Consider the following 14,551-nt stretch of genomic DNA (forward strand, 5'->3'; position numbering starts at 1 on the left):
GCCAAGTGCTGCTGAAAAACAAAATAGAGACAGAGATATGCTCCCTGAGATGAAGAATCCTGACAGTCTTTTCTCTCACTCAGTTCTAACTTAGCCAAATTTATATTTCCCCACGTTAGTTCCTAGTGTGAGTCTGGTATCCAGCAGTTGTCTTGGACTATGAATGAAAAGAAAAGCAAATCAAATCGCAGGCCAATAGTGAGGATAAAGGAAATGGAGCTAAGGGTTAGTGGGTCCATTTCTGTCTTAACTGTCTTCTTTTTCAGCCCTTCTTTTTTGTTTTTGGGTTATATCCAAAAGTGTTCAAGGTTTACTCCTACCTCTGCACTTAGGGATCTTTTCTGGTGGGGAAAGGGATCCATTGTGGTGCCAGGGATCAAACCCAGCCAGGCTGGTTTCTAACTCATGGATGAGGAGAAAAGTGTTCCCAAGGCACACACTTATTGGTTTATTCTTGGCTTCAAAGACTCCAAGCTGAGTGAGGCTTTTTTCTCACCAGTGACAGCCTGCTGTCTGACTGAATGCCCAGACTCCCTCACACTGGACCTCTTCTGCTTAGTGGTGCAGTAGCAACTGCAAACTCTGGATCTCCCCTCCAGTCTGCATCCACATTTGCATGCTACTTCTGTCAAGATACACCCCTCCGGTCTCCCTGGTGAGACTGGACTTTGACAGATGGAGTCCTGTCAAGGTTCTTTGATTGTCACTTCTCTCCTAGCTTATTCATTCCTAGTCTTCCTTGCCTTACTTCTGTCTTCTGGATCTATACCTCTGGTCTTCTGTGATCTGTAGCCTTAGTCCGAGTGGGCTGGGAGTACAAGTTTTCTTTTTCATAATAGATATGATCCCCTCATCAAAATCTTTACTCTGGCTTTGTTATCTTATCTCTTTTCTGAAAAAGAATAATGACAATGTAACAAGGAAACTTGGACTATTCCATAGCTCCCAGTTTCTACTCTTATCACTCTCCTTTCTCTCTGTTAGGGTTCTAGAAATCCATAGTTACAGTCACTATCTCTTCTTCCTTACCTCCTCCTACTTGCTCTGAAAGCACACAAAATAAATGTTCTTTTTTCCCAGTACTCTTTGAGATTTGTCTTGATAACATCAACAGAGAGGCTGCATTATTAGAGGCAGTGCGTCCCTGGCTGGTTTTTGTCTCAGGAGGAGAGCAGGAACCAAGGTTCATCTACTCCTCATGATACTGAAGCCATGCACCCTCCCTGATTCCTATCTTGGGAGGTTTTCCTGAGGCCCTCCCTTAGCATAGTTCTTCAGGTTCTATATTCTTCAAGTTCTTCTTGGCAGCACCTCAGAATTCTGCAACATTCCTCCTGAAAGACGTAGCTCCCACAAACCCTCAGGATACTCCCCTTCTCCCTTTCGATTTTGCCCCTAGTGACAGTCCAAGTTAACCTAATCCAAGCTGCCTCAGTCAGAGTGACAGACAGTGAAGGCTGAGACCAGGCTGGGGCCTTGGGTCATGAATGGGTAGAACTTTGACACTTGGGTGGGGGCTATCAATTGAGGACAGCACCCTTGAATGCACTGATTGGAGGAAACAATGAGCTCAGGGTGACTTTCTGTTTCCAATGTGGGGCACTGGAGTGCAGGCCCCTCTACTATGTTAGAATAATGGAAGACAAGTGAAGTGCAGGCCAAGCTTCAAGTTCAATTTTTCTTATTCTTTCTGGGTCACGGGAACTTTTCTTTTTTAAGTTCTTTTAATTTCAATAAATTTATTTCTGTGGCGATTCTGGACTTGACAATACAGTTAATGAAGGTTTCTCACACACATGATTCCAACAGCAGCCCCTATAATCATTAGACCCACCTACCCAAGTGTGGGGAACTTTCAAAATGACATCCTGGTTGCAGTTGGAGGTGCATGACCAGTGGCTTGGCTTGGTCTTAAGCAAGGACTGAAGCAAGTTTCAGGAGCTACATTACTAAATGTACTGGGCATAGTTGCCCTGAGGCAGGTATTAGAGGTCCTGTATCCCCGAAGGGGATCTAATGGGCCATGATTAAGGGGAGCTTGATGGGGGAAAGGCCTGCTCCTGGTAAAGAAGAATGGGGAATAGGGTGAGAAAGCTGAGCTGGGAGGGTTTGGGGTCTGAGAACTTCAATGAAAAAGCAGGGGAAAGTTTGTCCCACAGAGACCAGTGCCCAGCCTGCTGTTGGCCACTTCCTCTGCTTTAGTCATGTGGGCACTTTACCCAGCAGCCACCGAACCCACTTGGCCTTCAAGGGTCCCCTCATTTCCTGTCCTGCTTTGCTTTTCCCAAATCCCACTTTGTGGTGAGTCCCACCCAGGGACAGTCCTTGGCTGGGCCCGGGCTTTGTTTGCCTTCCGTGGAAAGTTCTGTCTCCATGGCCCATTGCCTCTAGGGTTCAGGCAAGGAATCAGGGTGCTGCCACTTCTCCCTCAGGGGCCCTCATTAGCATCTTGGTGCCACAGTCCCACAGAGAGCAGCTCAAGGTGGCTTGTTATTCTCACTCACAGTGCAGCCTGACTTGCCTGGTTGCCATGGTGATGGCTGCAGTAGCTAGAGCAATCAGCTTGCTTCTCTCCCAAACCACAGACAGGGCTCCTCTGAGACCCCAAGGTGCCCACCACACATCGAAATCTCCCCTGTCTCTGGCCTGTCCCATGAGAGGTATTTTTTCACATCACTCTCACTTTTCACTAAGGGAACATTAGTTGGCCACCTTCAGAAATTCAGCTTCACACCCAGACTGGTGCCACTGGACACCCCACCACCATCCACCTTCCACTCACCTGCCCCACCTGTCCCACTACTCTGACCACCATTCTGTCAGACCAGCACTTGGCCTTTACCAGTTTTTTCTATGATCATTTTCTTCCACTTTTTCTTCCACAGCTGAGGGGAATCTTATATGCTGTTCTTTCTCCATCTGACTTACTGACTTCACTTCATAGACTTCCCTCAAATTTGAGCCCCAGTACTGCAAGTTTCTTTTCTTCCATCTTTTCTGGTTATACACACTGAAGCTTCTTTATCTTTATCATCTGTCACTGAGAACATTTTTTTTTTCAAATTCGGACAATAGCAAATAGTGCTTTTATATAATTGGATCGGGAACAGGAGTGTGGATAATATTTTTACATTCAAATTTTCGTGTTGTTTAGATAAATAGCCAGAAACAGAATTGCCAGATCATAGACGGTAGTATGACTTTTCTTTTCTTTTTTTTAGTCAACTCCACACTGTTTTCTATGAGAAGCTGCCCTTCCCACAAACAGAACAGAGCATGGAGTTCTTTGTTGTTGTTGTTTTTTCTCTACCTCCTACCATCCCTCCACTATTGTATTTCAGTTGTTTTGATAACAGCTATTATTAAGGGCGTGAGGTGCTATTTCCTTGTGAGTTGATTAGCATAGCCTTAATAATAGTGATGATTATCTTTTCATGTGCTGGCCGGCCATCTGTATGCCCTTTTGTCAAAATGCCTATTAGAACTTCTGCACATTTCGCAATCAGAGCATCCGCTGTTCTGTGGAGCAGTTTCATGAGGTGTTTATATAATTTAGATATTAACTCCGTGTCTGATACACAATTTGCCAACATCTCCCAGTAACACACCGCCTTTTCCTTTGAATGATGGTGTCATTCATTGTGCCTGCACTTTCTACTGTGCTGTAGTTACCTCTATTTTCCCCTTTAATTTCCCTTCTTGCTCGAGACTCATCGACAAAGCCTTCACTGAGGCTGTTGCAAAGCTTATCACCTATGCTCTTTGCTATTTTGCTTTATATATTTTTGTTTTTAGATCTCATGGTCAAGGCTTTAATACATGTTGAAACAATTTGTGTCTGTGTCATCAGAGCGTGTTCTTGTTTCATTGTTTGCTTGTGAAGACCCAGGGCTTCCGGCACCAATTATTTAAGGAAAGTGCCTTCTCCTTTGTGCACTCTAAAACTTTGTTGAAAACAAGATGGGAACCTTGTCCTAGTTTTCCTTCCTGTATGCCCCCCCCTCACACACATAGCATTCATTTCTAATCTCTCTCTCTGAGCCTAGGTCACACACCTCCTCCATCATTCTCATACCTCTCAAGCTCTGTGGGCATCATCTCTCCCTGCCTTTTCCCTGGCCTCGCCTCCTTTCCCACTGTATTTCGAATCTAGTGAGACACATGGTTCTTTACTAGTTAGATTCCTCCTAGCCCCTCAGGCACCTCCATAGCAGCAGATAGAGTCCTTGCTTGTAGCATTGTCTCTGGAGCTAATGGAAGTACTCTTCCTGAGTGCTCCCCTTCACTTCCTGGCCCACCCATGAGACTCTTTTTTCACTCAACTCTCAGCTTGAAGAACACTATTTGGGGATTCAGGAGAAAGTGTGATGGGAACTGAACAGAAAGCCCCCTTAGACAGAGGAAAAGGAGAGGAGAGGAGAAGTGAGGAAAGGAGAGGAGAGGAGAGGATATTGAAGAGAGGGGAGGGGAGGAGGGGAGGGGAGAGGAGAGGAGAGGACAGGAGAGGAGAGGAGGGGAAGAGAGAGGAGAGCAGAGTAGAGAGGAGGGGAGAGGAGAGGAGAGGAGAGGAGAGGAGAGGAGAGGAGGGGAGAGGAGAGGAGAGGAGAGGAGGGGAGGGGAGGGAAGAGGAGGGGAGAGGAGAGGAGAGGAGAAGAGAGGAGAGGAAGGAGGGGAGAGGAGAGGAGAGGAGAGGAGAAGAGAGGAGAGGAGAGGAGAGGAGAGGAGAAGAGAGGAGAGGAAGGAGGGGAGAGGAGAGGAGAGGAGAGGAGAAGAGAGGAGAGGAGGAGAGGAGAGGAGAGGAGAAAAGGGGAGAGGAGAGGAGAAGAGAGGAGAGGAAGGAGAGGAGAGGAGAGGAGAGGAGAGGAGAGGAGAGGAGTGGAGAGGAGAGGAGAGGAGAGGAGAGGAGAGGAGAGGAGAGGAGAGGAGAGGAGAGGACTCTATCTTAAAGGTGTTCAGCAGCCTAAGCACAGAGCAGACACCTTCAATCCAATCCTGGGTTCCCAGAAGAAACTACCTGATTCCATTTTTATTTTCTTGAGCTTTAACTGATGAAGTCAGAGAATTCACTGTGGCCAAAGAAACATGCCCTTTTGTACCATCGGGCCTTTTAAATTACTGAACAGAAGAGGGAGGCACCCAAACAAGCCCTGGTGCTTGAAGGCTGGTCTTCAGCCATCTTCAGACCCTTCAGGAAGGCCCGGCTAAGCAGTATGGGGGCTACTAGGCTACAAGGTTAGAGCATCTCCACTGTTTTTTAAGAGGGGTGGCTGTTTCCTCTGAGACCTTCCTCTGGACCTTTATCCTACCAGGTGAGGTCCCGCTCGTACATGGAGGATGACAGAAAAATCCAATGGCGTGAAGAGCTCTCCTGCCACTAACCATAACCACAAAGCAGCACCGACCATCAAGGCCAATGGCAAAGATGAACGCGGGGCAGGTAGCAGGTGAGCATCACGGTCACCCAAGTGCCCTCTTCATTGCAAACACCATGCTCTTGGGGTCCAAGGCACCAGCTAAGTGCCCCAAAGTTCAGTGTGCTGAGAGGGATTTCGTTGACTGTTGACCTCACAGCCCATTCTGCTTCTCCTCTCCACAGGCCCCAATCTGCAGCCGATGATGATACGTCTGTGGAGCTGCAGAGGTTGGCAGAGGCTGATGGACCCCCACGGGGCAGGCGGGGCTTCCAGAGGTGGGTACACCCAGTCCACTCAGTCGGTCCCCCTAGACTTCTCCACTAAGACCTCTGAGCTGTGCTAACTCCACTCTTCCCAATGAGATAGCAGTAAGGAGTTAGTCAAGAGGTCCAGGTCTGCAGAGTGCTTGAATAGAGGGTGGAGATCCCCCCAATCCCCGAGAGCTGTGGTCTCCACAGTGAAACCCAGAAACCTGGGCCAACCCTTCTTCTGGCCTAAAGAATAAACATCCATCCTGCACTCTGACACTTCCTGTTCATTACTGTCAATTCACACTACTCTAGGAAGTCTACCCAGATCAACCTTCTCCCAGTCCTGAGGTCCAGTCATTTCCCACCTTCAGTGTTCTGCTCTAGGACTCTGCACATTTCTTCTCTGTCTTGCATCTCCCTTGTCAGCAGAGGGCTCCTGGGGGTTCCCAAGCAAGCAGCAGGGTTCAATAAGACTCATGTCCTGTGCTTCCCTTCAGGATCGCCCGCCTGGTGGGCGTCATCCGAGAATGGGCCAACAAGAACTTCCGTGAGGAAGAACCAAGACCTGACTCCTTCCTTGAGCGCTTCCGGGGTCCTGAACTCCAGACCGTAACCACACAGCAAGGGGACGGCAAAGGCGACAAGGACGGCGATGGCAAAGCCACCAAGTATAGATGCTCTTGGGAACATGCAGTTGGAGGCTGGTGGGGTGCAATTGGAGAGACCAGTGGGGTTCATGATGGCACTGCAGTCTCACAGGGGCCCATACCTACCTATGTTGTGCTTCTCCCAGAACATCTGTGTGGCTTCTGACCCAAGGCTTCTAAGTTTTCTGGTAGCCTTTCTAACCTTCGTGGGTACCTATCTGGTGCCTGTTCTAACCTTCGTTGTCCCTTGCCTGATATCCTTTTGCTACTCTTAAGCAAAGAGTAGAACTTCTGGATATAAGCGAGAATGGGGCTCAGTTAGGAGTATGCAACCAGCCCTCCCCTTGGACCCTGTCTCAGTTCCAAAAGAAAATAAAAGTTGAAAGACACAATTAGAGAGTCTGGTGAAGGGCACAAACAATTCAGCACCAATGTTGGTGCTGAGCTGGGTCTGTGGCAAGGGCCAGCAGGAACCTGTCTGCCAGTGCATCTGAGAACAATTAAACCAAGGGGGAGCAGTGGAGAACAAGTTGAACTTAGCTGATGTGAATCTGAGCTTTGAGGAATGAGTAGGGAAGGCCAGGCGGATGTCTGGCCAAGCTGACATCCCACACCTTTGGCCAGTGGAGAAAAAGAGGTCTTGCCAAGGCAGGATGCAGCAGCTGGGAAAGTGATTTAGAGTCTGGAAGTCGTGGCCTGAGCAGAGGGTGGGGTAGCAGGAAGCACACGTGTTCACTTGCCTGGCCCTCCTCTCTCCTTCCAGGAGCATTGGGAACCCACTGATTTTCTCACTCCCATCCTGTGAAAAAGCCTCCCTGGCCTTGATTGTGCTGTTTCTTGCCTGGCCCACTAGGATCCCATTAGAAGACTATGCCCTGTACTCACCTCGCCAACCATGAGGCCTAGTACCAGGGTCTGAGGCCTGGAGAAATGGGATCTTGGGTCAACACATCCACTAAGATATTACTTGCTTTTGTTGTGCATTGAAAAACATTTTAAGGGCTGGAACAATAGCACAGACAGGAGGGCCTTTGCCTTGCACATGGCTGATCCCAGTTCAATCCTCAGCATCCCATATGGTCCCTGGAGCCTGCCAGGATTAATTCCTGAGAGCAGAGTCAGGAGTAAATCCTGAGCATCTTCGGGTGTGGCCCAAAAAACAATACAAATAAAAACCACACACACACACACAAAACCCTAGTGCCTTACTTACATTATTTCTGCTTAAAAACTTTTCCTTGAGGGATATATATTTTAAAGTATTACAAAGTTGTTTTCTTCTCCATAAGAGGTTAATTCAATTCCTCCCCAGTCTCCTCAGATCCCTTGGACATTATATTTTCTGGAGACTCTGGTCCCTGGTCCTGGGATTACTACCACTCTGGGACCTGATCCTCAAGCCTGACTTTTGTCTGTGTCCTCAGAAAGAAGTTTGAACTCTTTGTGTTGGACCCAGCTGGGGACTGGTACTACCGTTGGCTGTTTGTCATTGCCATGCCTGTGTTGTACAACTGGTGTCTGTTGGTGGCCAGGTAAGTGCCTCCCCCCAGGGTTTAGGGTAGGGTGGGGGACAAAGTTGCCCAGTTTCAGCTGTTTGGGAAGGCTATGACATTGGGTGTGAACACAGAATCCACCCAGGACAGTCCTGTGGCCTTGTGGCAACTCCCTCTGTCCTTTAACCCCCCACATCCTCTCCACTCCCCTAACTTTACATATTTAGCTTTGTCCTGCTCTGCCAGATCTCTCCACTCCCATTTCTTTAACTCCATGCCCAAAGCGACCCTAGGTGTGACCTCCTTCCTGTCTCCTGTAACAATCCTACAGTTCTATATCCACCCACTCTGGCCTCCAGGTCCTGGAATTCATTTCCTCACAAACCCAGCCCACAGTTGGAAGTGCAAACTGGCCATGGCCTTCAGGGGAGGACCCCTGGGCTTGCCCTTCTCTCTAACGCCACCTTCTGGACATAACCCAGCTCCCTCCAGTCCTCAGGGCTTGGGGATCAGAACAAATTGTTTCTTCAAAACAAAACACCTTTTGGTTATTTTCAACCACTGGAGATGCTTCTGACAGGCTCAGTCAGCTTCAATGTCACCCACTCTGTGTACTTCCCATACTATCCCATTCTTCACCTCCCTCATTCATTTCTGGAGTAGCCAGAAGGCACTATGCTCCATGCTCAGTCCTGAGGAGAGTGAGGAAACTAGGCCCAGGTGACCCCTGCCCCCACCCCAACTCTCAAACGAGTTGGGCACATTTTCAATGAGCTGTAACAGAACAAATAGCTGTGGCTTTAGGGATGCTGGTCTGAGGAAGGGATTTTCCAGTCAAAACCTGTCAACCAAAATATCTGAAGAGAGGCGAGGGAACGTTCCTGGAAGGAAGAACAGGAAGCCCCAGTGTTGTGGTGGCCTAAGGAGGCAGGAGACTTTATCTCATTATCACTCACCAAATTATCACCCAGTTTCAATCCCCTCCTTTGCCCTGAACTAAGGTACCCCACTTATTAAGTCACCAAGTTTTGCCAATTATTCCTAAAACTCACCTGCAGCCTCCAGCATCTCCCTGTCCCCACTGTTCTACCTAGAGCCTCTCCAAAAGGGTTGGCCCATGCTCTGAGGTGGATTGTCATTGGGTATATGCTGAAGAAATAACTGCTATTATCCATGTGTCTCTGTTTATTTTTCTCATGACTCATTGATTTTTTTGGCTCACTCCCCTTTAGCACTTTAATCCTAGTACTCTGGGCTAGGGCATGAGCCAACTATAATGACTAGGAAATGGTCCCTGCATTTTCAGAGTTCATAGCCCAGTGGGTTAAATAGTTCAGACTAATCATTGCTGATGTATGTGGGCATATATATGGTGATAGCGATGGAATAAGGATTGAAGTAGAAATTGCTTTTCAATAAGTATTATCTTGGCCTCAGGCTTTGACTCATTAGTTGGTCATTCCAACCTGGCACACAATGGACACTTGGTTTGGGACCTTCACAGAGGCCATATTTGGTTTAAGGGTAAAATCCATCCCTGTCATCCTACAGAGCCTGCTTCAGTGACTTACAGAAAGGCTACTACATAGTGTGGCTGGTGTTGGACTACTACTCAGATGTAGTCTATGTTGCAGACCTGTTCATCCGATTGCGTACAGGTCAGTGAGCTCCTGGGATGTAAAGGGGGAATACAAATTTCTGAGAATTGAATGTAAAGCTTCTCAACATGGTGTTAGATTTAGTGATCTGGTGGGGGCTGGAATTGGTGACTGTTCCTCTTTGAGTCTCAGTAGTTACTGAGGTTCAGACTAGTGGTGATCTCTGGGAACACCTTCGCTCAGTGCTGAGTTTTTTTTAAGTCTCAATAGTTTATTTCTAGGTGCCCCATGAGCTTACTCCTGATGAAGGTTTTCTGTGCTACATGTTATAAAACTCGATGTGATACAAGAGTCACATGACCTCAATCAATAAAAAGTTAAAATAAATAAATAAATAAATAATATGTCATGGAAATTCTGCTACCAAAAAAACCTGAGTCACAGTTACAAAATAATCCCAGGGCCCAATTTCTTGGACCCATACTTCTTTTCTATTTATTCAATTACCATGAGATACAAAATTGAAAAATGGTTGATAGTTGAATTTTGGTCATACACTGTTTTAATGCCCATTTCTAGAAGGGGGTTGAGTGAATATTTAGTCCCCTTGGAGAGGCTGATCTGAGGGCAGAGGTGACATGCTGTCTTGGATCTCCACTAGGTTTCCTGGAACAGGGGCTGCTGGTCAAAGATCCCAAAAAGCTGCGGGACAACTATATCCACACTCTGCAGTTCAAGCTTGACGTGGCCTCTATCATCCCCACAGACCTTATCTACTTTGCTGTGGGTATCCATAGCCCAGAACTGCGCTTCAACCGCCTACTACACTTTGCCCGCATGTTTGAGTTCTTTGACCGCACTGAGACACGCACCAGCTACCCAAACATCTTCCGCATCAGTAATCTAGTCCTTTACATCTTGGTTATTATTCACTGGAACGCCTGCATTTACTATGCCATCTCCAAATCTATTGGATTTGGGGTTGACACCTGGGTTTATCCTAACATCAGTGACCCTCAGTATGGCTACCTGGCTCGAGAATACATCTACTGCCTTTACTGGTCTACACTGACCCTCACCACCATTGGAGAGACACCACCCCCTGTGAAAGATGAAGAATACCTGTTTGTCATCTTTGATTTCCTGATTGGCGTCCTCATCTTTGCCACCATCGTAGGAAATGTGGGCTCTATGATTTCTAACATGAATGCTACCCGGGCTGAGTTCCAAGCCAAGATAGATGCTGTCAAACATTATATGCAGTTCCGTAAAGTCAGCAAGGAGATGGAAGCCAAGGTCATTAGATGGTTTGACTACCTGTGGACTAATAAGAAGACTGTGGATGAGAAGGAAGTTCTCAAGAACCTACCAGCCAAGCTGAGGGCTGAGATAGCCATCAATGTGCATCTGTCCACACTGAAGAAAGTGCGCATCTTCCAGGATTGTGAGGCTGGCCTGCTAGTGGAGCTGGTTTTGAAGCTCCGTCCTCAGGTCTTTAGCCCTGGTGATTACATATGCCGCAAGGGTGATATTGGCAAGGAGATGTACATAATCAAGGAGGGAAAATTGGCGGTGGTGGCGGATGACGGTGTCACACAATATGCTTTGCTCTCAGCTGGGAGTTGCTTTGGCGAGATCAGTATCCTTAATATTAAGGGCAGCAAAATGGGCAATCGACGCACAGCCAATATTCGTAGCCTGGGCTACTCAGATCTCTTCTGCTTGTCCAAAGATGATCTCATGGAAGCTGTGACTGAGTACCCTGATGCCAAGAAAGTCTTGGAGGAGAGGGGTCGGGAGATTCTGATGAAAGAGGGACTTCTGGATGAAAATGAGGTGGCGGCCAGCATGGAGGTGGATGTGCAGGAGAAGTTAGAACAGCTGGAAACCAACATGGAGACCTTGTACACCCGTTTTGGCCGCCTCCTCGCTGAGTACACAGGGGCTCAGCAAAAGCTCAAGCAACGCATCACAGTTCTAGAAACCAAGATGAAGCAGCACAACGAGGATGACTACCTGTCTGATGGGGCCAATAGCCCTGAGCCAGCTGCTGCTGAGAAGCCATAAAAGCTAAAGCTGACCACAGGAGCTAGAAGAGTTTTGTAGGTCTGCACCTTTTTTTGCCCTGCCTTTGGCTCCATCAAGCTCTTTCCAAAGATTTCAGGAGCCACTGATAAAGCCAGCTAATAGCCGAGCTTGGTGACACTAGGGACATATTGGCTAGCTTTTGGGGAACATTGGCACATCCAAGTCTGAACATGAAAAAGGGGGAGAAATTGACTGCCTTCCAGGGGTCTAGCATCTGACTGGGATCCTGAGTGATTGTGTGACCCCCAACCATCTGCGGGACAGCTTCTTGCTAAGATGCTCCCCTCTCTTTTGCATTTAGCTACTTACAACTTGGTCCTAGCCATCGCTTTTCTCATTTGATCCTCAATATCCCCATTTTCCTGTACAAGGATGTATCTGTATCATCAGCTGCAGTACTTACCTAGCACTGGTACCCAGTGGCTGTCTCCTAGGACAGGCAAATTGTGTGGAGGGGCTGGAGGAGAGAAGTCAAACTGTCACATGCTGCCATGAGGTGAATCTCTTGCTGTTTGTTTGACTCGTTGGCTGCCTGTCAATCATGAAGGGGGAGATCTCTTCAGCCTTCCCTGGGCCAGAAAAAAAGATGATGATGCTTTGAGCCTGTTCAGGGGTGGAATAAAGAGCAAAGTGACTGGCAGGAAGAGGATGTGCCCCCCAAGCTCTGGACATTACCCCTTTCTGAAGGGCATTTCTGAAGAGGTCTTGAGGGCTGCTGCTGATGCTGGGGAGACTTTTCAAGTTCATTTTGGCAGTAGAGGCACTTAAAAGTCAATAAATTCCTTCCAACTCTTTGTGATCATTGCTCAACTCTGCTAACATCCTCGCCTTCCTCTCTCCCACCCTTTCTATTTCTCCACACTTCTCTTTGCTCCATATCTAGATCACCATGCTGTCTTCTTTCCCATCAGCCTGTGCCCTACCTATGCCCTCAGAACTCAGCTCAGGCACTACCTTCTCTGAGAAGTGCTGCTTCCACTCAGCTGCCTCCTCTCAACAGACATAGACTCCCTATGGCTCTCATGGTGCTGGAAAATTTCCACAGGCCTTGACTTCCCTGTATTTGGTTTACCCTCTACAATATGAGATTTTTAAAGCCTGACATAGACTAAGGCTCATATTGCTCTGCACAGAGTTGATGTTTGGAGAATGTTTCTTCCTGAGTAATAGACCCTGGTGCCTACATTTTTCTTTTGCTGGAACCAGGTCTCAAATGAACCCCTTGTTGTATCTAGGTAGCTGGGGAGGAAGTCTTAAATGAGCCAATATCTAGGTGGGTATCAGAGAGTGATGATGACTCCACAGTATACATCCATGCTACTAATTATGGGGAAGAAGATCTAAGTACAGGTTCAAAAATGGCTTTGTGCTCACAGTTTCTCTGCCTCCCTCTCTCATTGATTCTTTCTGGGACAATACAGAGAACATCTGCCCACCTTGACTTGTTTTGCTATGCTAGTGATAAAAAATAGGGTTCTGGACATGCAAGGCACATCCCCATTCCCTACTGTTTGGGTGTGTTCAGATCATTCATTTTGTTAGGGAAACACATCTCCAGTTGATAGCTTCCCATTAAATACTCATTCGTCATTACTTCTCTCCCCAGAATCTGGATGCTTTCTGTCTGATTCTGATGTCTCTTGGCTTGTCATATAAGTGGGATGATGTTCTGTACTTTTGTGTCTAACTGTTTTTATTGAGCAACAATCATGTACATAGGGGCCAGAGAGATAGCACAAGGTGGGTCATTTGCCTTGCATGTGGCCAAACCAGGAGGCACCTGGTTTGATTCCCAACATCCCATATGGTCCCCCAGCCTGACAGGGTAATTTCTGAGTGCAGAGCGAAGAGTAAACCCTGAGCACCACTGAGTGTGACCCCCCCAAAATCAATCAATAAATAAAACGTTTAAAAATACCATGTACATAGTGTAGCCTGTGTCAAAATTTCTTTCCTTTAGGGGCGAGGGTGATAGCACATTGGGTAGGGCCTTTGCGTTACATGTGGCCGACCCAGGTTCAATACCCAGCATCTCATATGGTCCCCTAAGCCTGCTAGGAGTGATTTCTAAATGCAGAGCCAGGAGTAACCCATGAGTGCTGCCTGGTGTAGCCCAAAAGCCAAAACATTTTTTCCTTCCTTTATTTTTATGTTTTATAATTTTTATTGAGACCAATGTGAATTACAAGTCTTTCATACTTGAATTTAAAGTACATAGTGACAGTGAATTAGAGAAATTCCCACACTAGTGTTGACCTCCCTTCCCACTGTTTCTAGCATGCATCCCATACCTCCACCCTTAACCCCTTTGACTGCTAGTGTAGCAGGTCCAGTTTGTGTATAGCTTTTTGTAGTTTGGGTCTCTTGATTCTATTGTCTTTTGAGTTTGGTTTGGGTATTTAGGTCTCACCTTTTTTTTTGCTTTGCTTTTGGGCCACACCCAGTCATGTTACAGTAATGCTGTAACATCACCAAGTGATGCTCAGCGGTTACTCCTGGATATGCACTCAGAAATTGCTCCTGGCTTGGGGCACCATATGGAATGCCGGATTGAACCCAGGTCTGTCCTTGGTCAGCTGTGTGCAAGGCAGTCACCCTAATGCTGTGCTATTGCTCTAGCCCCTGGTCAGATCATTTTTTATTTCCACTCAATGCTCCTGAGACATCTTGGCCCCTGAGTACCATCCACTGTATTTTTAATTTGTAGGAAGACAGAAATATGAAGCAGAACAAGATGATTCATGTTCTATGGTTCTGTTAAAAAAAACCAGCAGAAGGCTCTGTCTAGAAGCTATTCATATAAATAAAATTAAAAGAAGGAAAAAGAATAAAAAGGAAAATGAGGGGGCTGATGTGGCAAGTTTTTTGTTTGTTTTTGTTGTTTTTTGTTGTTATTGTTGATAGGCTCAGCAAATATTGGGGATATTAAAAAGGAAATTTCCTTGGCCAAATAGATACAGGGTGACTTCTACCCTTGCAGCATACTGTCATAAGGCCAACTACATTCTCTGGAAATGTTTGCTTTCAAACCTCAAGGTCTTTATGGTGCCAGGAAATGTT

General features: G+C 46.9%; 1 protein-coding gene across 1 annotated transcript; it reads left to right on the forward strand.

Annotated features, from left to right (window-relative positions):
* Positions 1–5,334: 5,334 nt before the first annotated feature.
* Positions 5,335–11,470, forward strand: CNGA2 (cyclic nucleotide gated channel subunit alpha 2). Its single transcript, XM_049767495.1, has 6 exons — positions 5,335–5,444; positions 5,597–5,689; positions 6,163–6,333; positions 7,737–7,844; positions 9,357–9,463; positions 10,065–11,470. The coding sequence occupies exons 1-6, from the start codon at positions 5,335–5,337 to the stop codon at positions 11,468–11,470; spliced, it is 1,995 nt and encodes a 664-aa protein (XP_049623452.1).
* Positions 11,471–14,551: the final 3,081 nt, after the last annotated feature.

The sequence above is a fragment of the Suncus etruscus genome, chromosome X (genome assembly GCF_024139225.1).
Source record: "Suncus etruscus isolate mSunEtr1 chromosome X, mSunEtr1.pri.cur, whole genome shotgun sequence".
Lineage (NCBI taxonomy): Eukaryota > Metazoa > Chordata > Mammalia > Eulipotyphla > Soricidae > Suncus > Suncus etruscus.